At 45.5% G+C, this 27,531-nt stretch overlaps 1 protein-coding gene across 1 annotated transcript in view; it reads left to right on the top strand.

Moving 5' to 3' along the window:
* Positions 1 to 27,531, top strand: part of LOC142564850 (uncharacterized) — a 74,457-nt gene that overhangs the window by 32,121 nt on the left and 14,805 nt on the right. The window contains exons 4-5 of the mRNA XM_075676031.1: positions 7,935 to 8,071; positions 15,316 to 15,353. Coding sequence (XP_075532146.1) covers positions 7,935 to 8,071; positions 15,316 to 15,353 — 175 coding nt within the window. The remainder of the gene's footprint in view (positions 1 to 7,934; positions 8,072 to 15,315; positions 15,354 to 27,531) is intronic.

Raw genomic sequence — 27,531 nt, 5'->3', positions numbered from 1 at the left:
TTGAGAGGTCCGGTGCAATCAGCTTTGCAAAGTCGTCGGTCGGGACTGATGCAGAAGGCGCAGAATTAGCAGTGGTCGAAGACGGCGCCACAGATGGAGCAGAAATGTGGCACTCGTGCATTGGTGACAACGTGGCAAGAGACATGCCTCGAGGAACTACTTGCGGGCACTGTCCGAAATTTAGGATGGGAAGACATGTCTGATTGTTCGCAAGAGAAACGATGGTGTGTGGGAAGGAGACATTGTGAGAAAGCAGGACTGACGTCGCGGGAATAAGGACATAGTCTCCGTCAGGTACAGGTGTGCTGGCTAAAACAGGGATGAAGGTTGCTGCAAGAGATGGCAAACACTTCTTCGTCGTCTCCAAGAGCACCATCAGTGTCGTCTGCTTTCCACATTACCGACTGTGACAATATATATATATATATATATATATATATATATATATGTGTGTGTGTGTGTGTGTGTGTGTGTGTTTCAACGAGAATAAATAAACCGAGGAGTCCGGTTTTTGTAAGTCATAACGAAATATGGCGAATCTAGTACGATGTGCAGTAAAACATAAGCAGAATTACTTTTTCAAATGCATAGATATTTTTTACTCACTTCTGAATTGAACGTAGAAGAAAAACCTCCCGTAATAGGAAAGTGCGCTACTATTTCAATTATATTGGGATTTATCTCCACATATAAAACCCATTCAAAGACTCACATCTGTAGCAAAAAAGATGAATTTGGCTTAAGCTGTGACAGGTGGAACGGCCTTCGTAAGATCGAATGGCACGGCAGAATACGTTCCTTCTTAAACCGATAAAGAAATGATGGCCTCAAAAGAAGTAGCAATACTGAGTAACTACTCTTGGTTGATTAAAAAAATTATTGCGAAGAAGAGCATTTATCTGAAAAATCGTTTTTCTGTGACGAAAGATCACTGACAATATATATATATATATATATATATATATATATATATATATATATATATATATATATATATATATATATATATATATATATATATATATATATATATATATATATAATGTTACGAAGCTGAAGGTGCCAACTTATAAACAACTATACTTTCGAAAGGCAAGTGGTCAACGGTCAGGGTGGTGCGCAGGTTACAGATCCAGTAGATAATCTAACATTCTCTGCATCGCTCTGTTGGGCGCATGGTCCTTCCCAAATGCACCTTGACACCCATAACGTTACCGTAACCTAATGCCTGAGAATTTTAGGACGTGCCGGTGCTTGTTAGAATCATAGCGAGCTAGTTTCGCAATATCATTTTAAAAGGTATACGTGGGTTACGTCTGCTTTTAACTGGGATGAAGAAGGGGAGTCTTCAGTAGTTGCGATTTCATTATTTAGGTCGATTAGTTGCTGCAACAACTGCTAGGACCATGTATAATAGGCTTTCGAATTGCCCTACGTGGGAGCTTGTAGACCACTGAAGAATTAGATTTCTGTGAGAGAACTGACGGTTCTGGCGGTGCCTGTCATAGCGAGCATTTCATGAACAATGGAATGCTTCAAGACAATCGCAGTCAATCTGGCGAACCACGTGAAGGCGACCAACCGCGTGATGGGCGTATTGCGTCATGTGTTAAGACACCGAAGATAGCAGGGTCTTAAAAGCCATAGCCAAAGCGACGCCCAGAAGATCACCAGGGTAAACACGATCAGAGTTCTCGGACGGTTGCTCGATGCCAGTGGCTGTAATGCCAAAACGATAGTGCCTCTGACCTCGAAAACCGAGAATAGTTTCAGGTTAATCATGAGAGTCTCAAATAAGAAGAGGGAGGGGGCTAGGCGAGAACGCATCGTGCTTTTCTTATGAGCCACATCAACTATGTGGTCTCGGCCCTGCACTAGACTAAGACTGCAAGGGACAAGCTTGATGCCCTGATGCTAAAATGCGCCAAAAAGGTACTGGGTATTCCGGTCATGGCGAGCACGGGCAGGCTAATGCAGCTTGGCGTACACAATACCACCCTCTAACTATTAGAGGCGCGGTGGCCGGCGGAGATCACGAGGCTCTTGGGCTCAAGCGCAGGTAGGCGCCTGCTGGAGGCGGTGGGTTTGTGGCCGAGATATAGTCGGAGAGAAAGTTCTGCTGGACGGGAACCTAATAGGGGCCTACGTCATCGGTCCCTTCCCTAGAAACATTCACTCACTCCACAATGCGGGCAGGCGAGCAGCTCGTGCCCCGGCGATATGAAAGAAAACAGCCTGAATAGAATCCTTCGAGGAAGTAGCTCAATATGGGCGCTCCGGTAAATTCGCCGTCATGGCGGCCAGCGAGAAAGGCGAGCTCCTATCTGCAGCCTAGATAGACGCTAGCACAGCCGACACGCAGCCGAGCAAGTGGCGATTGCGCTGGTGATGCAGCATTCCAAAAGGCTGCAGATATACATTGACTCCCGCGTGGCCGTCAGGGCTTTTGCCTCGGGAATGGTTGCGAGACAGGCGGCGGCAATTCAGGAAAGCAAGTCCAAAACCAATTCCGACCTCGCGCATTACGTTTCCCGCTAGCATAGGCGACGTCACGCTGCCAGGCCGCCCGAACCCCAATGACATTGCTCACCGACGTGCGCGAGAACTCAGGCGCAGCAACGGCGATGGGGCTTCTTTGGATCCGTAGGAGAGCGGCCACAGCAACCCATTACTAACCTTCAATAAGATCGTCTCCCACTATAATGGGGAACGCAGGCGCTTCCCGCCTCCACATCCACAACTGTGTAGATCTCGAGTGATCGAATCTAGGATGCTTCAGAGGAGGTGATATCCCTCGGGAGCTTTCCTAAGCGGGATTAACACAGAAACTGATTCACAGTGCCCAGATTGTGGGGAGGAGTTTAGTACGCTAGCTCATTTGCTATGGCAGTGTCCTGCATTACGGGGTACCACACTCAACAGCGAACCGGTCTGCGACGAGGCCATCTCAAGTACCGGATTCGCATTCCACTCCACGCGCGTCCAACGCCCTGCGAAAGAGCAAAGAGGCTTGGCCTCCTGATTCAGACAAGGCTAGTGGCGAGCCGGCGATCCCAATGAGTCTCTGCCGGCTAGTCCTTCAGGACCTCAGTAAAGTTCTTTGTGTGCCTGTCTTGTCTCATGTGGCATATAAAACCTGATACCAAAAAAGTAAACGTAAAACAAACAAACAGTTAGAATTAAAAAAAGTACAGTTTGTTAGCATGCGTAGAACACCTTTTAACTCACTGAATCAATGCCTTCAGGTCAACCAGGTTGCCTCTGCTAATGCATGACACCGTCATCCACAGCCTTATATTCTTGCGTACCAAGGCGTACTAGATTGTGTAACGTTAGCAATAGCGTCACAGAACTTGTTAGATGAGTTCATATCAGGTTATTAGTGTTCCAAGCCAAACATGGATGCGGGTCGGTATTCTAAATAGCCTGTACGACAGTGTAGTTTCCGCCATGCGCTCTTTGCTAGTTCTTTATCACAGGCTGGGTAATTCTAGGAATGGTTTGCTGCGATAGAGTGGTGGCGACGTTGACATCGTCTTCGTCGCTGACTTTTGGCAGCTTGGAAGCATGCAACTACCTGGGTTTATTCCGGAAAACAAGAAGAATGGAACAGGGACTGTGCCATTGGTCAACCTATTGCTTAAGCATTGGTCCTTGTTTCATCCATATCTGCTCTTTTTGTTTCAGTTGAAGCGTTACCTGGCTTCTCAACCTCGTGTTAATTTCTATTCGCAGCGAAATTTTTATTTCTAAAGAAAGTCCAGAACATGCTAGCCACTGTGTCTCGCACTTTAATAAGCAGCCTCCAGGTATCAAAGCAGATGCTTTTACATGTCATGGACATCGCACGATCGCTGGCAACACTCCGAGAAGCAAGGCCTACAATGGAACAGGGTGAATGCTGGAACCAAGTACACTATACGTGGTCCAACTGAAATGCGATCCATGTGTTTGAAGAATAGAGCATGGTGCACCCAACCAGCAACCAGGAATAGTGAATATAGCTGGGACATTCCTTCGCCTTCATTTATAAGAGGTGCTTAATCTATCCAATGGAAGGCACATTTATACATATGGCCTCGCCTGAGCTGTTTCCTTCAGTACCGTGAAAAGGTTATATACCATGCAATACCCTGCAATATGCAAACGCTGTGGGGAAAGGATGACTGCCATGAATGGTGCCCGACGTGGAAATACGCTGCTATTATTTTGCCGAAGTTCCTTGGAGACGCTCTCAATTACTATTCATCTGCAGGTAGTACCAGCTTGTTCTCGTGAAACTTGACATATTTTATTATAGTACCAAAAGCGCAAGCTCTTTTCTGAACACCTTTACTCTATCGGTGATGAGGAGCTCTAGGGCATCATGACGTAGCAGGTAGTTCTTGACTAAGAATTTCCTTATTTCAGCAGCACTCCCCTTGGTCAGGGCTTCAGTTTTCGTTTAAAGGGTGAAGTAATCAGCAGTGAAGATAATCAACATATTCCGGGATGTTGACGGTGGAAATGACCCCATTCCTTCTTCCGATGTGCTGGAGCAATCGGAGGTTAAAAAAAAAGCCCGGCCATGCACTGTCAGTATGGCCATGCAGATTATAGTCGACGCAATCAGGTGACTTCCTTCTGTCCGGATATGAGGGCCGTACTACGCAACCATTACTTTATTGAATTTGACGTGCGAGACCCAGCGGTGGGATTTGTGCTGTCCCCTGTGCACTAGAGTAATGACTGGCCGGCGAGAAGCATTTCAAACTCAGCGATTATTGGTCTTGCATTGCAATTACATTGGAGCGTATGACGATGACTGTGTCGCTTTTCCCTCCTGTTGTTCCGTCGCATCGTTCGGTCGCATCGTTAGAAAAAAAGAAACACCACATACACAGAGGTGTTTCTTTTTTTCTAGCGACATCAATTACAGAGACGCTCCAGGTGCATTTTTGTCGTCGCCGTAACCGTGATGTTGCGTATGTAGTCCAATTATAATAAACACCATCGCTGCGTATTGTATGCTGTATGTGCGAGTGAAAATAGAGCACGGTATGTGCTCGGGCATACCCGAAAGTAGGGTAGTTTTTACACGGGATCGTGCTGGGCTCACGTACGGCATGTACTTTTCGACCCGCACCCGGGCCGTGCTCGCGTTTTTTGACGCAGACCCGGGGCGCGTTCAGATTTTCTGGTTTTCTGCATGTAACGTGCAGCGAGTAATCCTCGCGTGTCCCGACTCTGACAGAACCTGTTGCCCCGGTGCAGCTGGAACCGAGCAGTAGTACTCCCGTGTACTTCCCTTTTCTTCTTCCGTCGTAGCTTGCGCTGTTTGAACAGCATGTAAAAGTCCAGAAAGAACGAAGTCGCGTCAAAGTAAAGGATGTCATTGCATTGCTTGCCTAAATCAATGTAATTAATGCTGTCAGCGCGTTCTTGACGTATTGATTCTTCAAAGGCGAATTGGTAAAACGATGACATGAGATAATTCGTCACGCGGCCTAAATATAGCGCTCAGTTCATCGATGATCGCAAGCATGTTCTCAACCAACACTCGAAATTCGCTTGCAAGCGCCTTCACGGGTTATAAAATGGACATCGCGAATAAAATTAGGGGAAGCAAATTCAATGAAATCAATTACTCCTTATACACACACTACAAACCTCCAATGATAGTAAAGTGTTAGTATGGAGGAAACTAAATAAGGAATAGCCCTGCCTGGCGGGACTTGTGCTCTGGCAAAATGACTCAATCATACTGAGCCTCGAACCCTGGACCACTGCAGCAAGCGATTATTTTTTTAGCCATGACTTCTCTAACCGTTACAAGACAAAGAGGGGCTCGAAGCCCCCTGCTCCGCCGTTTCCAGAGCCCCGGGTCGCCTCGTATATGCGAAATATATTAGTGTTCCCAGTGAGCGCAGTTTCGCACATGGCGTAGCAATGCTTGACGCTCTATGTCCTTTTCGGTATCGCACTGGGTTCGGGCCGGTTTCAGGCCGGTTTCCAGTCGGTCTCGGGCCAGGCTAGGGCCTAAGGTAAGAGGGTCTAAGGCCTAAGGTAAAGGGCCAGGCTGGGCGGGTAACGCAGATTATTTCCGGGTGCAGGTCGGGCCCTGGTCTCGCCATAACACTTTTGATCGGGCTCGGGTGTGCAGCCAAGCATAAACAGGGGCCCGGGCTGGAAAAATCGGCCTGCGCAGTGCACTAAGTGAAAGCACGCGAGGGAAGCTGACGATTGCAGCTCAATGTGGCGCGCACGAAGAAGAAAACGGAGCGTAAATGCTACGTCTTCCATTGCGCGAAAGTCCGTGGGGCGTTGGGAGGGAAGGAAGAGGGGCGCCCTCGTAATTGGGCAGCAACTGCGCATTTCACCACCAGGCCCAAGGGGAACTGGCGATTTCCGTCTATTCTCGCGTGCCATATAAGGAGGAAAACGGAGAGGCAGCAAGTGAGGTTGGGGTGCCGACTTTGCCTGACTCTGTCAACAATGGCGTACTTTGCTCAGTCGGACGTGTTTGCGCGCGCCGCATGTTGAAAGGAATCTGCAGACGACTCATACTGTTGTGCCCGCTGCGTTCACGCTGCTCTTGTGTAGAAGTGATATACCGTTCACGAAAGTCACTTTGCTCGCAGCTGCTGCCGCACTTGTTCATAGCAGCGCATTGAGAGCGACTGTCCACACCCATCGAGCGTGATCTTTCCATGTTTGCTTGTGCGCGCTGAGACAATGCTTGTTAATTCAGTTCGCAATCGTACGTTTCCAAGCTAGACGGCCGATAAAACTTCTATCCTTACTTCGTTTACCCGCATACTCTTTGATTGCTTCGATGACTCACGTGGAGGGCGGCATGTCGTTGCTGCGTCATCAAGGAGGTTCTCTAAGTATTATTGTTGGTGGAGGAGGATATTCTGAATTCCTAGGAAGCAGAACCGCCCCTCCATCGGTTGTAGCATTCAGTATAGCGGTAGTGGGCTGATGCACCGACGACTAGTAGGGTCAGCTTACGGTCGGCACTGCGGCAAGATATAGTGGCCTAGCGATGGTGACCAACAAGGTCGTGGTCTCCACTGTGGAGTTGCTGGGTAGTCGGCAATATCACGTGGCCAGCTGCCTTGCAGCGGGCGCGATGCATATCGTAGTATAGGCAACGGAAGTACACGTTACCCGCCTCCCCACAGTGCTAGCAGAGCAAGTGTTGCCTTGGAGTGCTCCAACCGTCTGTTCTCCTCTGCGCGCTGCACGGGTCGAGAGGCGAGCAAGCTGGCGGTGGAATGACGAGAATACGGAAGGGAAACATGACCGCGGGCAGTACCGGCAGAGATCATTTCCCGCAGAGGCCACGCCAGTTCAGGAATTCGCAGTGACTGCTGGATCTCTTCGTGGATGGCGCCAGTAGAGGCTGCGACAAAGCTGCAGTTTCTGCAGCTCCTCCAGTGCAACCACTCTAATGGTCTCGCGCCATTCGCGAGAGCCTTGCATTTGAGCGCCGGCATGGGTTGTGGTCAGCTTTCAGCTGTTGTATATATTGAGCAAGGGACACACAAAATTTGTCTTTTAAATACAAGCTACTGTACCCTTTATGCAAATGCTGTGGCCGAAATTACATATTATGGTAAACCTTGCCACCTGAAGAGCAAAGAACAAACACCGGAAATTACAAAACCAATAAAAGCAATGGAGTCCTTGCATGAATATGTTATATAATCAGCTACAATATTAGCGAAGGAGCACAAAAAACACTCTTTCAATATTTTACGAAGCAGCAATAGCTTCTGTAAAATGATTACGAAGAGTTGTGTTAGAAACAAAAAAGAAAGCAAATTTTTCGCATAAGTCCAAGCAATGTGAGATGCAAGCCCTCGCCAGCGTTAGTAACTGAATTAAATAGGAGAAGAAAGGAGTTTGCGCGATAAGGCACGTGCCCTCCTGGGTTTTTTTCTTTTCAGAACGATAGTCTACCGGTGTTTATTAATGATTCAAGCAAGCTGCATTCAGTAAATGGAAGTGCCACACTGGAAGCCCTGAAAGCGTTGGCACAGTCTCAAGCACGAAACCTTACATCAATATATTATTTATTTACTGGGTGAGTAAATAAAATTGTTTTGTTAAGTAACACAATATGGCTAATTTCTACCGAGTAAATAATTATCATAATCATATTGATATTCATAACACAACGATCATACGTAAAGACGTTAGTAGTTTGAAGCAACTGGGCCGGCACACGCTCCACTGCGATTAATAACAAAAATCGCAATAGATGGAAACCAACATGGCTGTCCCTGCAATGAATGGCATTGCTTTTGGCCTCGTTCTCCTGTATAGCAACAATTTCTCATGGATGATAGTCATCGTCACAGATGTAGCAACTCCAATTTCTCCTACTCAGTGCTTGATTCTCCGTCGCCATTCGGTTTGTCTCGTTTGCATTTCGTAGATGACGCGCAAGAAATAAAGTAAAATTTATGATAACAAAACGGTGGTACAAGCGGCAGCTAAGTCTAGGATCAATCTTTGCCAATGCGAGTGTCACCTACCACCACGTCTCGCGGTTTAACGAGCGTGAGGCCAAGGCTCAGCAATAATGCACGCGTCTCCAACTTGTTCGTAAGCCTACAGAAATCATTGACTAAGTCATGCACGGATTATTATAAATATTCTTACTGCGCGCCCTATCATATATATATATATATATATATATATATATATATATATATATATATAATAGGGCGTGCAGTAAGATTAGTTATAATAATCCGTGCATGACTATATATATATATATATATATATATATATATATATTGTTACACACGAGGTGTTTAACGCAGAACCAGATGAATCTGGTTGATAGGCGCGGTTGTTGAAGAGCGGTCTCGCGGCAGCTTGCCCAACGTCGTTCTCTTCTTTCTTCTCGTTGTCTCCGCGGCAGGCGTGGTTCATGACAGCTTGTGACATTTCCCCGCTGGCAGACGAAGCCCGCCGGGCGAGTCCGTCATCTCGTGCGTTGTAACGCCTCAGACGCGCGACGTGCGTCACTTCAGCCTTGGCCGAGCGTCGTCCACTGCTCGTGAGACGTGCAATGCGGTAGTTCACTTCGCTGAGGCGCTCCAGAATAACGTAAGGGCCGACGTAGTGGGCGAGAAACTTCTGGCACAAGCCACGCTTCCGCAACGGCGTCCAGAGCCACACAAGGTCCCCAGGATCGAAGGAAACGTGGCGGTGACGCCCGTCATAGCGGATCTTGGACCGGTCCTGCGATGCTAGGGTGCGTAGCCTAGCGAGGCGTCGCGCTTCTTCTGCTCGACATAGGATCTCATCAATTGATTCGTTGTCATGAGCGAAGTAGGGAAATATGGTGTCGAGGGTGTAGCGCGGCGGACGAGCATACAGAAGGAAAAATGGTGAGTAACCAGTGGTCTCGTGTCTCGCGGTATTGAAGGCATAGGTAATGAAAGGCAAGATACTGTCCCCATTCTTGTGTGCTGAATCGACGTACATGGATAGCATGTTGGCAAGCGTTCTGTTTGTGCGCTCGACCAGACCATTAGTTTGTGGATGGTAGGGCGTAGAATGGCGGAAGCTACATGAACACAGACGAAGGGTTTCTTCAACCACGTCCGCGGTAAACTGTCGCCCACGATCGCTGATTACTATGCGAGGAGGTCCATGTCGGAGTATAACGTTAGCCAGCAAGAAGATAGAAACTTCTGTAGCTGTGGCCGATGGCAATGCGGCGGTCTCACAATAGCGGGTAAGGTGATCTACGCAAACGATAACCCAACGATTACCCTTGGAGGATCGCGGGAAAGGGCCCAGAAGATCTATACCAACTTGCTCAAAGGGGACGCTAGAAGGGGGAACTGGTTGAAGCAGGCCATGTGGCGCTTGTGGCGGACGCTTGTAGCGCTGGCATTGAGAGCAGCTGGCGACGTACCGTTCGATGTCTTTCCGCATCTTAGGCCAGTAAAAACGTTCTTGAGCCCGGTAGAGTGTACGTGTGGAACCAAGATGACCGGAAGTTGGGTCATCGTGCATGGCGTGTAATACTTGGTGGCGAAGGTTCTTGGGGACAACTAAAAGGTAGCGTGCACCGGTGGTCGAGTAGCTCTTCTTATACAGCGCGCCGCCATCACGTAGGCGAAAGCGACTGCCGGCAGGTGACTCCTGTGCTGCCGCGAAGAGCGGTTGTAAGCTCTCGTCCTTGTGCTGCTCGGATATGACGGTACCCATATCCGGAAATTCCGGGGACACAAAAGCGATGTATTCATCAAAATTGTCCGCATCACATTCAGTTGTTTGAAGTGGCATCCGAGAGAGACAATCAGCGTCAGCATGTCGCCGGCCACTTTTGTAGCAAATAACGAAATCGTATTCCTGTAGACGGAGGGCCCAGCGCGCTAGTCGTCCTGAGGGATCCCGCAGATTCACAAGCCAGCATAGCGAATGATGATCTGTTATCACAGTGAAGGGGTGCCCATAGAGATACGAACGAAACCGTTGCACGGCGAAGATGACCGCCAGACACTCTTGTTCGGTGACTGTGTAGTTGCGCTCGGAGCGGCTCAAGGACCGGCTAGCGTAAGAGATCACGTGCTCACTGTCGTCAACACGCTGAACTAGCACAGCGCCGATGCCTACGCCGCTGGCATCGGTGTGAATTTCAGTTGGTGATGAAGGATCAAAGTGCCGAAGAATTGGTTGGGATGTCAACAGGAACTTGAGCTGGCGAAACGATGAGTCGCAATCTGCAGTCCACTCAAAGGGAACGCCTTTTTGGAGAAGGCGTGTAAGGGGATGAGCCATGTCAGCAAACCGGGGAATGAATCGGCGAAAATAGGAGCACAAGCCCAAGAAACTTCTTAACTGCTTGACAGAGTTGGGTACTCTAAATGCTTCTACGGCCGCAGTCTTTTGTGGATCTGGTCGGATGCCTTCTTTAGCGACGAGATGGCCTAGCACAAGAGTTTGTCGTTCCCCAAAACGGCATTTTTTTGAATTGAGCACAAGGCCCGCTTTCTCCAAGCAGTTCAAGACCAAATCCAAACGTTTGTTGTGCTCACTAAACGTTCGCCCGAAGATCACAACGTCGTCTAAGTAGCACATGCAAACTTCCCATTTTAAGCCGCGTAATATCGTGTCCATGAACCTTTCGAACGTTGCAGGTGCGTTACACAACCCGAAAGGCATCACGTTAAACTCGAATAGTCCGTCGGGTGTTACAAATGCTGTCTTTTCTCTGTCGTCCTTGTGTATAGGAATTTGCCAGTAACCTGACCGTAAATCGATTGAGGAAAAGTAAGATGCCGCAAAGAGACAGTCGATGGCGTCGTCAATTCGTGGGAGCGGATATACATCTTTCTTAGTGACGGCGTTTAGGCGACGGTAATCAACACAGAACCGCCACGTACCGTCTTTCTTCTTCACCAATATCACGGGTGCTGCCCAAGGACTAGATGATTCTCGAATGACGCCTTTGCATAGCATTTCTTGGACCTGATCGCTGATTAGCTTGCGTTCTGACGGAGATACACGATAGGGTTTTTGTCGGATTGGCTGGGCGGCTCCTGTGTTGATGCGGTGACGAGTTCTGGACGCAGGAATTGATGGCGGGCCATCGCGCTGCGCAAAGTCGAATACCGAGGTATGTTTCGTAAGCAGGGCCATCAAAAGTCGACGCTCGTGATCGCTGAGTGACTTGTCAATCATGGAAAGTATCTTCGAGCTCCCGGGGCTAGAGACACTGGTTGCTCCTCCATCGGGGAGCTCTGTAAGTACTGCCACCGATACGGGCGAGTCTTCCTGAAACGTGGCAATCTTTAGGCCTTGAGGTAGCACTGCCGCTTCAGTGGAACAGTTTAGCGCCCACAGCCCCGCACATCCATTGGTCACTGAGACTACGCAGTGCGGAACTAACACGTTTTTCTTGAGGCAGTTCCGATGTACAGGTTCCACTGCAGCGTCGAACGAGATAGGAGCCGGAGATGAACAGGCGACGGCAACACGCATCGCGGATAAGGCGGGCACAACTGTATCCTCAGACACGCACAGCATACTCTCCGGGCAAGCTTCACCTTCAAAAAGCACAGGTGAAACACTGGTGTCGACACTGAGTTCTCCCGTCCGGCAGTCAACATTCGCACCACACAATTGCAAAAAGTCAATCCCCAGAATCACGTCATGCGAGGAGCGAGGAAGAACAGTAAACTCTGCATTAAAAACTTTCCCACCCAATGACACATCCACGTTACACACACCAACCGGGTATAATGATTCACCACTGACTCCACGGAAACTTGTGCACTGGTCCCAACGAAACATAACCTTGCGTCCCAGAAGGCCTTTAAACCCCACACTCATGACCGAGACAGTTGCTCCCGTGTCGACTAAAGCCATTGTAGAGACCCCATCAATCAGTACATGAACCTTATTCTTTAGCATGAAAATAGTTGGAGGCAGTTGAGTCGGCAGCACACATTTTCCAGCGACCTCACCTCCATCGGCCGCGCTGGCTAGTTTCCCGGCGGGGGCGACACGAAACGGCGCCGAGGCGATGGTGACGTGAATCGCGGCCGAGGGGATGGTGATCGGGAGGCTCGGAAGGCTGGTGGTGGCGTCAGAGTACGGTCGGAGGCAGGGGAGCGGTAGCGGTTCCGGGTTCTTTCTTCTCCAAGGTAGGTCTCCTGGGCGCTGCATCGGTCCTCTCGAAAGTGGCTTGCTGAAGTGGAGTCTCCTGGCCACTGAGTGCGCAGTGTACGACCGCTAGACCGCATAGTCGGCGCTGACGATCCGTAGTTCGATGCTCGGCGTCGGCTACAGTACCTAGCTATATGGCCAGGCATGCCGCAGCAGTAACACACTGGCGAAGGGCGAACTTCAGAATGCGGGTTGAAGTATTCTGCCGAAGACATCGGTTGAGGGTAACGAGGCTCTTCCCCTTGAAAGTCGTAGGTAGCGGCGAGTCTTCGTGGACGAAAGTTGCGTGGGCGTGGATCAAAACGTTGAGGGGGCGAATCATTGCGTGGTGGTTCGGTCGTAATGTAATGCGGTTCGTCTCTGGAGCCGTAAAGATCCGCGACGTTCACCGAGTGGTTCCAAGTAGCCGAAGGGGGTTCCCAAAGAGTGTCTCGGGAAACGGAGGAGCTGTAACGTGGCGCCGCACAACGTGCCTGTTCGTCATGTCGCTGTAGCTCCTCGCGGACTATCTGGCGGATGGCGGACGATAGGTCTGGGAGCGGAGGACTCGTGTCAACACTTGCTACAGTTGTTACATTGGCCAGCCGTCCAAACTTTGGTGTAATTCGGCGAGTCTTCAGCGCCTCGAACGTACGGCAGTGCCGTATCAGTTCTGATACAGTGTGCAAGTTCTCTTTACCAATGAGGAAGTTGTACACGTCTTCCGCTATTCCTTTTACCACGTGTCCCACTTTATCTTCCTCTGTCATGTGAGGGTTCACGGTTCGGCACAGCTTCAAAATTTCTTCGATATAGGTAGTGCAAGTCTCGCCGGGTACCTGAGCTCTCTGGGCTAATGTGAGTTCCGCACGTTTCCTCTTTGCGTCCGAGTCACCGAAACACTTTTTGATCTCCTCAACGAAGCGTGTCCATGTAGTTAGCATGTCCGCGTGGTTGTCATACCATACCAGCGCCGTGCCGGCCACGAAGAAAACAACGTTCCTAAGCTGACTGGCAGCATTCCAGTTATTGCATTGGCTTACCCTTTCGTAATGGGTTAGCCACTCATCCACATCTTCCTCTGCCTTCGCCGAGAACATGCGTGGCTCTCGGTAGTGCTGGATAGGGACTGGGCTTGCCGAGGCACTGCTGGTGAGGGTATTTTGCTCTGTAGCCATGATTGAGCGCGCCGGCGAAAGTCCGGCGAGGCGACGGCTTCGGCGTAGCTCTAGTGCTGGTGGTTCCGTTGTAGGTCGTGGGAGTTACCCCGCACCTCCACCAAATGTTACACACGAGGTGTTTAACGCAGAACCAGATGAATCTGGTTGATAGGCGCGGTTGTTGAAGAGCGGTCTCGCGGCAGCTTGCCCAACGTCGTTCTCTTCTTTCTTCTCGTTGTCTCCGCGGCAGGCGTGGTTCATGACAGCTTGTGACAATATATATATATATATATATATATATATATATATATATATATATATATATATATATATATATATATATATATATATATATATATATATATATATGTGTGTGTGTGTGTGTGTGTGTGTGTGTGCGTGTGTGTGTTTATTTATTTAAATGAACGAGAAGAAATGACACCCAGGGGCCTGATTTTTATAAAGCGTATGAAAGAATCCAAGAAACAAAGACAACAAGGATAGCGTAGGGGCAAATATTTGCACCGCACAAGCGTCTGGATCCGACCGACTTGGTGTGGCATCATTTCTTTAAGACAGGTAAAGCGCATAAACACCCGCACACGGCGCACAGACAACGGTCATCCTCCAACTTATTGTATTTGCAAGAACCCCCGTGTGTATTATGTATATATGGCTGTATATACATATATTATATATATATATATATATATATATATATATATATATATATATATATATATATATATATATATATATAGCGAATTTATTTTTTCTTACTTCTTGAATTAAGCACCTGATAAAACTTTTTCGCATTACGCGTGCCCTTCTCTTACCAATTGCTACAACGTGGCGCCATTTTCCCGGCCAATTTCAGCAGTATTCACATTTTTCTACCAGAAAAAACCGTGGAAGTGTTAGCCAGCGCCACCACTCACACACTCACTGATATGAAGGCATACTTAAAGAACAGTATATTTGTAGCCGTAGATGGATTGTTAATATTTCTGGAGACGAGGAGCTGTGCAGACGTAATGTTTCAATTACGTAATCTATTTAGGGTATCAGTGCAGGTTATCCAAAATATTTGCAGGTACTGCAGGTCACGAACTGAAGCCCTTTCATTCCTATGAAGTGTTCTTTGGGATCCTTGTTCTTAATGATTCTTCATTTGTATAAACTTATAAAATACCTAGTTTGGAAGGTGGGTAAGCTGGTATGCGGAGTATCTCTACTCTCTATTACATTATCCTATGACATATTTGATTAAGGTAAATAAAGTACGAGCTCTCAAAACAGTGCTAACACGACCAAACGCACCGAAGCCTTTCTTTCTTCCTGCAACTTGCGCGATACCCTATATAAGTTTAACATGTACAACCCACCTAATTTCTAATTCTTTTCAAAGACCTATTTGAATACCTGTGCGTTATAATTCCCAAAATACTATAATTGACAGAAACTGACATGTATGTTTATTCTCCTATTCTTGCAGGTACGACATATTCGCAAACAGTACATATCCGTCAGACGGTAAGATTTCTCATCTTATATTTAAATTAATATTTTAAAATTATCTTTTATAGCTTTTCCTCAAAGAAATATTTGATTCGGCTGTGCTAAAATGTGTATCACTCACATTATATGTTTCGACAAATCACAAAAGTCACAGCCATGCTAAGCTTTAATGAGAAATGTAGACTGCGTGCTGCTTTCCTTATGGTGTTGGTTCTCCAAACACATTTCTAACATTGGGCACCTCTTTTTCAAACAATTTCCAGTGACAATTTGGCTCTAAGTGGCCGGTGGGTGCTGAAGTTATTGGGTATTAGTTCAATTCAATTCAGCTTTATTCAACATCTGCCAGATGTTTGGATCACGGGCAAAAAGCTTGAGAAGGCTTGACTGGCTCGGTGCACGAAAGCACGGGATACAGTGGCATAAATTCTATGCATTTAGAGGACAAAATCAATTTGCACGAAATGCAAAAACTTCAGAAAAATACGAAAACAAAGCAGACAACAGGGAAATATGCGCAGAAAGAAGATCCAAAAATATTCAAAATCATTGTGCAAAGTTTAGTGCTAGCGAAACGAGAAAAAATACACTGAATACAAGTAGTATTTCAACAAAAAATGAAACACTGGAGAGTTATACTTATATGTTGCGTAGCTGATTCAAAGAGATCAATTCTATATCAGTACCAATTTTGGCCAACTCATTTAACAATGTTGGTAATGTGTACCTTTGCATTTTCTTGCCGGAGGTCACGCGGCATCTATCAACTTTTCATGTTTCGGGATATTGTGTGTTTTATGTAGGGGAACTTTTGGCAACCTTGCCAGCGATTTTAGAAGGTAATTTTTCTTATTTTTTCCCAGCTTATGTTGTCGAAGTAGTCGGAAATTGTACATACATTGTACGTTAGCAAACTTACCATGAAAACAAGGCGCATTGCCCACTTCTGAAGTGAAAGGTTTCTTCATATTTTCTTTAGTTGTTGTTCCCCAAACTAGTGTACCGTAGCTTAGCGTAGAAGAAAATAGAGCCTTGTACAAAATATTGGTAACGATAAGAGGGAAAGTAAAGCAATGCCAACGCATAAGACCAATTACATCGGAAAGTTTTTTTACGCAAGGTAATTGATGTGAGCATTCCAGGATAAATTATTGGAGAAAATCACGTCAAACGTTTTAAAATTTTATGCACCTTCTTTTCGAAATCGTGCAGCAATAGTCGGGGAACTTTGCAGAAATAATTTCGTGGGTGAAACAAAACTGCCTTGTTTTACTAATCTTTAGCTTTAATGCAATATTTGTAGCCCCCAAATGAACGCGATGAAGTGTTTCATTTGCGTAGAAAAAATAGGCATGTGACATCTGAGCCGGTAGAAGATAGGTTAGCATCGGCGACGGATAATATATACTTGGTGGTATGATCAATGTTAACAATATCGTTAATCTAAAGAACGAAGCGAAAAGGACCCGAGATGCTGCCCTGTGGAACACCTATATTATCCGCTTTGACTAAAGAAGAGTGACCACTAATCATGAAAAACTGCGACCGACGCATAACCACAATGAAATAAGTGAAAGAGCTCTCCCTCAAATGCCATAGTGCTCCACTGTTTTCAGAAGTATGAAGTGGTTAATAAGACCGAGTGCTCTTGTGAAATCTAGAGAGATGCCAACGACCAAGTTCTGACTTTCAAACATTTCAAGTATGATTTCTTTTTGCATGAGCAATGCCAGCTTGGTAGATTTATCTTTCCTGAAGCCGTACTGCGAGTCACTTAGCATGGTAAGTGACTCGCAGCGATCAGTAAAAGAAATTATATGGGTAAAAAATATTTTTTCAACACATTTTAAGAAGACTGCTAGATTGGAAATTTGACAGTAGTTTGGTAGATCATTTCTATCATCTCTTTGTACATTGCTGTAATTTTTTCGCCTTGCATTTTTCGAGAAAATACCGCACCTTAAATACAATTGTTAATTCTTCGCGATAAGCAATGTGCAATGATGTCAATAACGAAATTTGCTGGTTTTATCTGCCGATTCATCATATCTGTGGCTGCGCTGTTTTTTTAAATTCGCGTACGTTGCGATATTCTCCGATTCAGATACTGGTCGCCGGAACATTGTATGCTCGCAGCTCGGCTGCATGTAAGAGAAGCCGTCAGCTCCTGACGACAAGGGGCGATAAGACAGAAAGGAATCATTAAATGCGTTTGCTAGTTCAGCTCCAGGAATTTTCCCGTTATCCTTAAATTTCTTTGTAATAGGTTCACTACTTTTGCGAAATATCGCATTTATTTTGCGCCGCATCTCACCAGAGCGTTGGCTTGAAGAAATCAAGCAGTTATAATAGCACCTGTTTTTAACAGCACGAAATTCTTTAGTGGTATCATTTCTATGTTTTTGAAGGCACTAAGCATATGAGGACATCTAGTTTGAATGAATGTTTGTTATAGCTGCTCTTATTTTCTTATTAGATGCCAAATGTCAGAAGTTATCCATGGCTTACGAGCTTTGCTCGGGTAAATGTCTTTTGTGGAACGCATGAATCGTAGATATATGCAAACTTATAAGAACGTTTCGTAAGCGATTTCCGGATTACGTTCACTCAGAACATCATCCCAGATTACATGCGCTAGAAATTGACGAAAAGTGGTTAATGGGAGAGTGTTAATTGATCTGACAGAAATATGTGCTACAGGTGTATAGTGGTCAATATTTTATAAGATTAACTTACCGAAAATAATATTCGAAGATGGTCGCTGAGGCAGTAGTTAATGACACCAGAGTGCACACGCCGCAAATCAATGTTTGTAATGAAGAGATCAAGAAGAGTTTCTGTTGTTGTCAGCCTCATCGGTAAAGTCATTACATTTTGGCAGTTGTGTATATCTAAGCGAGACTCAAAGGCAGCTTTATTATGGGCTTCTGCAAGTAAATTAATATTACTATCGCCGCCCATTATTATTTGATATTTACGATAGTTAACAAATTCTAAAATGAATGAATCTAAAAAGCTAGAAAAGGAGGAAACGTCACAGCGAGGTGGGCGACAACACACACAGAATAAAAGTTTCCATGATTTCAGAACAAGTGATTCGTAATGAGGAGTATAACAACAAAATTTAGATAGTAATTCGGAATGCACTTCATTTGAGAGCAAAATGCACACGCCTCCACCGCGCTCCTGAGAGCGGTTTACAAAATAATATTTACATCTGTCCATTTCAAACACAGCGGTGGCGTAGAGTGAAGCAGTGGCGTAGAGGTAGAACACCCGCCTCGCGTGCAAGAGGTCCATGGTTCGAATCCCGGTGCCGGCAATATTCCACCGGATTAAAAAAAAAAGAAAAAATCCGCGTGGTGATAAAATTGCACAAACAGGCCTGGAGTGCGGCCTGATCGCGGTGACCAGAACCGGTAACGCACTCCCTCACCAGAGCAGGATTGGCCACCCTGGTGCAGTACTTGGCCACAACCTCCTATATGAACACAACAATCAAACCCCGGCCCTTAGACCCCAGCAGCTGCGAAGCAACTGATCACGGCGGCAGTCAGACCTGCGACGCAGCAGAGGGTGCTAAGAATCACTGGCTCCGGACAGACCGCCATTGGAATATGAACCTGGCAACGTTTAACGCTAGAACGTTATCTAGTGAGGCGAGTCTAGCAGTGCTGTTGGAGGAATTAGAGGGCAGCAAATGGGATATAATAGGGCTTAGTGAAGTTAGGAGGCCAAAAGAAGCATATACAGTGCTAAAAAGCGGGCACGTCCTGTGCTACCGGGGCTTAGCAGAGAGAAGACAACTAGGAGTCGGATTCCTGATTAATAAGAATATAGCTGGTAACATACAGTAATTCTATAGCATTAACGAGAGGGTGGCAGATCTTGTGAAACTTATTAAGAGGTACAAAATGAAGATTGTACAGGTCTACGGCGCTACATCCAGTCATGATGACCAGGAAGTCGAAAGCTTCTATGAAGACGTGGAATCGGCGATGGGTAGAGTGAAAACTAAATACACTATACTAATGGGCGACTTTAATGCCAAGGTAGGCAAGAAGCAGGCTGGCGACAAGGCAGTGGGGGAATATTGCATAGGCACTAGGAATAGCAGGGGAGAGTTATTAGTAGAGTTTGCGGAGCAGAATAATATGAGGATAATGAATACCTTCTTCCGCAAGCGGGATAGCAGAAAGTGGACGTGGAGGAGCCCGAACGGCGAGACTAGAAATGAAATAGACTTCATACTCTGCGCTAACCCTGGCATCATACAAGATGTGGACGTGCTCGGCAAGGTGCGCTGCAGTGACCACAGGATGGTAAGAACTCGAATTAGCCGAGACCTGAGGAGGGAACGGAAGAAGCTGGTACATAAGAAGCCGATCAATGAGTTAGCGGTAAGAGGGAAAATAGAGGAATTCCAGGTCAAGCTACAGAACAGGTATTCAGCTTTAACTCAGGAAGAGGACCTTAGTGTTGAAGCAATGAACGACAATCTTGTGGGCATCATTAAGGACTGTGCAATGGAAGTTGGTGGTAACTCCGTTAGGCAGGATACCAGCAAACTATCGCAGGAGACGAAAGATCTGATCAAGAAACGCCAATGTATGAAAGCCTCTAACCCTACAGCTAGAATAGGACTGGCAGAACTTTCGAAGTTAATCAACAAGCGTAAGACAGCTGACATAAGGAAGTATAATATGGATAGAATTGAACATGCTCTCAGGGACGGAGGAAGCCTAAAAACAGTGAAGAAGAAACTAGGAATTGGCAAGAACCAGATGTATGCGTTAAGATACAAAGCCGGCAATATCATTACTAATATGGATGAGATAGTTCAAGTGGCTGAGGAGTTCTTTAGAGCTTTATACAGTACCAGTGGCACCCACGACGATAATGGAAGGGAAAATAGTCTAGAGGAATCCGAAATCCCAAAGGTAACCCCGGAAGAAGTAAAGAAAGCCTTGGGAGATATGCAAAGGGGGAAGGCAGCTGGGGAGGATCAGGTAACAGCAGATTTGTTGAAGGATGGTGGACAGATTGTTCTAGAGAAACTGGCCACCCTGTACACTCAATGCCTCATGACCTCGAGCGTACTGGAATCTTGGAAGAACGCTAACATAATCCTAATCCATAACAAAGGGGACGCCAAAGACTTGAAAATTTATAGACCGATCAGGTTACTGTCAGTTGCCTAAAAACTATTTACAAAGGTAATCGCAAATAGAATCAGGAACACCTTAGACTTCTGTCAAGCAAAGGACCAGACAGCATTCCGTAAAGGCTACTCAACATTAGATCATATTGACACTATCAATCAGGTGATAGAGAAATGTGCGGAATATAACCAACCCTTATATATAGCTTTCATTGATTACGAAAAAGCGTTTGATTCTGTCGAAACCTCAGCAGTCATGGAGGCATTACGGAATCAGGGTGTAGACGAGCCCTATGTAAAAATACTGAAAGATATCTATAGCGGCTCCACAGCCACCGTAGTCCTCCATAAAGCAAGCAACAAAATCCCAATAAAGAAAGGCGTCAGGCAGGGAGATACGATCTCTCCTATGCTATTCACAGCGTGTTTACAGGAGGTATTCAGAGACCTGGATTGGGAAGAATTGGTGATAAAAGTTAATGGAGAATACCTTAGTAGCTTGCGATTCACTGATGATATTGCCTTGCTTAGTAATTCAGGGGACCAATTGCAACGCATGCTCACTGACCTGGAGAGGCAAAGCAGAAGAGTGGGTCTAAAAATTAATCTGCAGAAAACTTAAGTAATGTTTAACAGTCTTGGAAGAGAACAGCAAATTACAATAGGCAGAGAGGCACTGGAAGTCGTAAGGGAATACATCTACTTAGGGCAGGTAGTGACGGCGGATCCGGATCATGAGACGGAAATAATCAGAAGAATAAGAATGGGCTAGTGTGCGTTTGGCAGGCATTCTCAGATCATGAACAGCAGCTTGCCACTATCCCTCAAAAGGAAAGTGTATAACAGCTGTGTGTTACCAGTACTCACATATGCGGCAGAAACCTGGAGGCTTACGAAAAGGGTTCTACTCAAATTGAGGACGACGCAACGAGCTATGGAAAGAAGAATGATAGGTGTAACGTTAAGGGATAAGAAAAGAGCAGGTTGGGTGAGGGAACAAACGCGAGTTAATGACATCTTGGTTTAAATCAAGAAAAAGAAATGGACATGGGCTGGACATGTAAGGAGGAGGGAAGATAACCGTTGGTCATTAAGGGTTACGGACTGGATCCCAAGGGAAGGGAAGCGTAGCAGGGGGCGGCAGAAAGTTAGGTGGGCGGATGAGATTAAGAGGTTTTCAGGGACGGCATGGCCACAATTAGTACATGACCGGGGTTGTTGGAGAAGTATGGGAGAGGCCTTTGCCCTGCAGTGGGCGTAACCAGGCTGATGATGATTATGACGATTTCAAACACAACCTCTTCGCAAGTAAACTACGTCTCCATAAATATCACATTAACGAACATAATTTTAACCTCGCTAAAGAAACATTCAGCGTCGTCGTACTTATTGCGATGGGATCTCAAGTTGAAATGGACACACTTACAGCAGTGCCGAAATTCAGTTACTGCTAGGTCATTTAGTTGCATCAGTTTTGTAGCTTTATTTTTCCACAAACCATTGCGACGAAAAAAAACAACACTTTTGTTCTAGCATTCGCTCACTGAAAGCACATATCGACCATAATGTCCCGGCCCCTATTACCGTATATGAACGACCACGCCACGACGGCCGGTTCACGGAAAAGGTCATCAGCATTCTTGTCACCAAAACAATGAGAAACATGGGATTATATGTGACTTCACAGTATATTGACCCGTTCATTTTATTGCCTGTACACAATATCAACCGCATTGCAGCTTGTGAAACTGTCCTCGTCCCTGAATGCGTCTACTATAACATTCGTTGTCAAGTGCCGCTTTCGTATCCATTAAAAAAAGTTTCTAGAAAACAAATTGCGAAAAATTGCGAGGTTTACTTGTCGGTTCGCGCTTTTGTGTTTGAATTAGAACTGCCTGACTGGGTTCAGCACTTTCTCTTATGTGTTTGTTGCTGGTGTGGCGCGGTAATTCGTTGTCTTCGTATTACTTCATTTTGAAGGGTACTCGATGAGTCTGTAGAGCTGGTCATTGGATCTTTTCCTCATTGTGCTCCTGCCTTATGACAATTGAATCTTATCCATCTGACTTTTTCGCAAAATCTTCTAATTACGGCACCCATAAAGCAAATTTTTATGCGGTATTTCCGATCAAATCTGTACGGCTTGCTAAGCGGCTCAAATATTATGCAGCTCAAGAGTATTCGACCCAACGGGCATTTCTCATGAAAAAATAATTTTTTTATTGGCATGTTCTGCCCAGAGTAGTTTAACATAAAGCTTAAAACCACTTTAGAAAAAAATGGTAAGACTCTCCACACAAATATGGTAACGCACATTCCACAGACATGGAGACACATGGAGACACTGACGCGGAGGATTCGCATAGCTATTTGTACACAGATTTGTGCTTCCAAGGCTGCCGCTTTTTGTCAATTCTTAAGCGTCGGCGATCAAGTGTGGTATACGCATACATTGTGCAACTATTTCCGATTCTTGTATAGTTGGTAATAGCAAAATATGCATTTAAATCAGTAGCAGTATACGACTACCGCTTTCAGTAACTGTCATATGCAGAGCAAAGGCTAAAGGAGGTAAAATTATGGGGCATGGGAGCTGCACGAAAAGAAAGACTGCTTGGCCAGGCGAATGTTCTTCAACATTTTGTCTTTATTCACTAGGATGCGGATTGTTTGCTGTGGTCGCTGTTTAACCGGGAGCATGGCTTTTTCTGAGAAACTTTCAACCTCGTTCGCAGGGTTCAGTCAAATATGATCAGCCGCCAACGTGCGCACCTGCAGCTATCGGCAACTGCACTTCCTTGAATGCCGCGCTCTCTAGATGATGTCACGGGAACACGGCTCCGCTAATCTTAGACGTCGAATAAGCTTACGAGGTTTTGCCGGGAAGTCTAAGTGTCTTGAACGGGCAAATATTTAGATTCACTTCCGCTGGCTGCAACAGGTATACCCTGTCAGTAAGACTGCACGATATAGCTTTCGCGAATGCGAGAACAATGCTCTATATCCGTGCCTAAACTGCCGCTCTGTGGTTTTTATTGATTCAGTGTTCGGAAATATCGGAAGCTTCACTGCTTTGCACACGCTAGATTGCTTTCACCTCTTTACCTGCCGGGCACACGTGATGTTGCGAATGCCTACAGTGGCCATAACTGCAGTGCCATCGAGGTTAAAAGAATGAACGTAAGATAGAAATCAAGGCGTGGTTATAGAAATTATGTTGTGGAACTTAGCATCCCGACACTGCTGGGAATTATGAGTGCGGCAGTAATGGAGAGCTCTTGAATAATTGTGACGACCTGGGGTTATATAACGCACGCGGAAAGAATGACACAAGCGTTTTCCGCCTTTCCATCGGACAGGCGGGTTACCGCCTGTCCACCGGGTTACCGTGGCGACTGTCGTGAATAGAACGATTCAGCTGTTTGAAAATGTATCACCAGGCGGGATTTTGCCGGCGTATCGAAGCTGTCAAAGGCTCCTTGCTAAGCGTTGCAAGGAGATGACTTCCGACTGAAAATGAACCTGTAATAACCGCGATTTGCCCATATTGCCTTGTGCTACATTTTTATGACCATAAACCCCGCAATGAGCACTTTCTGCTCTCTGCAATGCAAGCAATTCTCCATGTGGAAGACGAGCAGTGTTCCTGCTCAAATTATTGTAATTATTTCAATATTTATATAAAAAGGAAGAAAAGAAAACCGTGCCGACTACAGTAGAGTGGACGCGCTGTATTAAGTGTCAGGCACAGTAAGGCGTCCCAGAAAGTGGTTGCAAGCAGGCGAGATGTAATGCATGCTTGAATACTTGAGACTCGTGACGGAGAGGATGAATTCGGGCTGAGGTATCTTGTACATTAGTTGAGTGCCTGTTTCTTCGTTATATCAGTTGTGCCCATATACACTTATTAAACCATAGGTTTTTCTTTTACCACCTCAAGTGTGCTTTAGCGCGATGTCCACTTTATCTGTGTACGCAGTCTGAAAGCAGGCTGTACACTCATGCAGACATGTTTATGCAGACTTAGACACAGAACATATTTTTCAAAGGAAAATTATTTATTTAGAATATAACAAAGTGGGCATCATAGTTTAATTGTAGGTTCTTAGCACAGAATGAGGACATATATACCTATGTCTGACTGTAAAAAGTAAAAGATAAATTCCAACAGGAGATACAAAAGCAGATAGGCACGGTCTGCTTCTACAGATCGGGAAATGTGATGAAAACAGAACGCATGAAGTTGCATGCGTTGCAATTCGATGGCTTCGACGGAAAATGAACCTGGAATAACCACGATTTGCCCATATTGTCTTGTGCCACATATGTATGATCAGCACCCCTGCAATGAGCCTTTTCTGCTATATGGAATGCAAGCGATTCTCCATGCGGAAGATGATGTGTGTTCATGCACAAGTTACAGTAATTATTTCAATATCAATATAAAAAGGAAGAAAAAACGTGCCGACTACATTAAAGGGGACGCGCTGTATTAAGGAAGGACGACGTTATTGTGCCGAGTTTCACTGTTTGGTTGTGGCCATACAGTGAAACATAACGCATGAACTTGCATGAACTTCATGCGGTAGTGACCATCAAAAGTTGGGCCGCTCAGTTCGTGGCTTTCTCGTTCATTAAACAAATATTTCTTTACGACGAAAAATACGTAATAGAGCCCACAAGTACAATATGAGGAACGCAACACACATAAGGCCCAAACTTGGTGCAAGGCCCAATTTTGTATAGATAGGTTACCGAATGAGCTCGCAGCTAATGAAAAAATAGCTATCCAAGACTCAGACGAAAAAAGAACGAATGAAGGTACTGCAAAGAATAGTACGTACTTTCATTGAAGAAATTTACTGGGAGAGAAGCAAAATCAGACATATTTTGTCTTAAGGAGCACAGTACCGTCGCAGTGTTTGGGTGAACGTGGAGAGATGCAAGTGAAGTTTTCTTATGGATACACCGTCGATGACCGAAAAAGTATTTTCGAATATGCTTTTCATTTTGACCTGATTGCTTTTTTATCACAAACACACAACAGATCCTTCGTATATCTGCAAATTTATTTGTCTTGACTCTTGGACCTCTTAGTGATCGCCGTACCTGGAAAGAAAACGACAATACCAGAAACTGTTTCAATTTAGCCCTGTTAGGACTATGTTTTGTGCAATAGTTGTTCAAGGCCAATTTAGTAGTCCTCTCGCACTAAGCAGGTCGCAGTGTTAATCGTAAACTTCCAAGGCTGCGAGATAATAATCTGAGATTTCTCATTTGACTGCCCTCATTGTGGTGTGGCTAGAAAACCAAACTCGACCGCACTTATGTGACCTTTTGGGGGAGAGAACCAGTGCCCAGACTGTGCACCACACCCTTGCTTTGCCTTCCTACTTGGCACACGGGCTATTGCTGTAGTACGCTGCATCGCATTGATGTGCACTTATTATTTTCTTTTTTATTTTAAATCATGGCACTCCTGTTTTTTTTAATTCCATCTATACCCTTTTCTCAGCACACAGTAGCTCGCTCGTATTTACACTGACTAACCTGTCTGTCTTTCTATCTTTATTCCCCCTTCCTCCAAGACCACATGTCGGCATTATAAATGTGATTTCATGTTAAAGGCACAAAGACGACGACGGACAATCTAGTCAGTTTAGTCTAGTTAGTCTGGTTAGGGTAGTCAAAGGTAACATTGCTCATATCTGCCTATTGAAAGTTTTCAACAAGCCCTGTCCGTTTCGAGCTGCGGATGGTTTTCTTAAGCCGATGGAACGTCTAGGAGAGGCAGGTTACCACAACGCTAGTTTCTATAGCAAGAAAAAATCCTGGAGAAGTCACGAACCCTCCAACTGGCCCACGAGCCACTCAGGAAAAAGAAAAGGTAGCCGTCATACCTTACATAGACCTGATGTCGCATAATTTGAAGAATATTACCAAGCGAGGTAACGTAAAGGTGATGCTTTCTGCCCCGTGCAAGCTTTCAAGACTCTGCAGAATGACCAATGTTCTTTGCACAAGTCACAAGGCACTAACCTGTGTCATAAATCACGAAAATAAATACGTCGACTGTCAGCCCGGAGCTGCTTATGAAATTCCTTTGACGTGTTGTAGAAAGTACGTGGGACAAACCCAGCAATGCGTGAATGATGGGCCGAGGTAACATAAAAACAATGTTAGCAATAAGGCAGAAGACCACCTGGTAATTCAATTAGAGATTGCAAATGTAAGCCAAATTTTTATGCCTGCACTGTGGTGGCCAGGATCCGTGACAAAGGGGTTAGATTATTAACTGAAATCATAGAGCGAGTTGATAGGTGCCTAAGTGTTTCATCACTCTCTATATAATAAAAATACCTACATTAGCTGAACGCCAATGTGAACAGATGAACTGTGATGGAGCTCGTTATATATATTAGTGGCCTTTTTCCTGGCTAATATTGTTGGAAGTAAAAAATGTGCCCTGTGTGTGTGCATTTCTCTCATTGGCCGTCGTCATCTTTGCGCCTTTCACAAGAGATCATATTCAACCAACGTGCCCAGCTATCCATCCCAACATAATAAAGCTAGGCGTCGATATTTGCTACAGGAAATAGAGCATTCTATATCACAGTTCACGTGTGTTTAACTCGTACAGATTGTGAACGACATGCGAATGTGTCCACCCTTTCAAGTTACAGCACACGATTTGAAATTTCATTGGTGTCTACATTAGTATTAATAAATTAAGTCCATCTGTACATAATCTGACTACAGTGATCGCCTGCATAGTGTAAACAAAGTATTTAAGTGAGGACAATAGATGTACACACGTAATGCTCTAAGCAACCGACTAAAGTCAATAAAATACGCGCAGTTGCTATTTCTACGTTCCGCACAAGCACATTTCACATATTTTCACGTGGTAGTGACGGTGAAGAAAGTTGCCAAACTGGGAATGACGAAACTTGCGTTTTGCTGGGCGAACGTGTGCCCTCAAAACAGACTACACTGAAGAAACGGTGACAGCGGCGAACACAGTCGCCGATC

The sequence above is a fragment of the Dermacentor variabilis genome, chromosome 11 (genome assembly GCF_050947875.1).
Source record: "Dermacentor variabilis isolate Ectoservices chromosome 11, ASM5094787v1, whole genome shotgun sequence".
NCBI classification, from domain to species: domain Eukaryota; kingdom Metazoa; phylum Arthropoda; class Arachnida; order Ixodida; family Ixodidae; genus Dermacentor; species Dermacentor variabilis.
The sequence above is the reverse complement of the archived record's forward strand: the minus strand, read 5'-3'. Positions and strand labels throughout refer to the sequence as shown.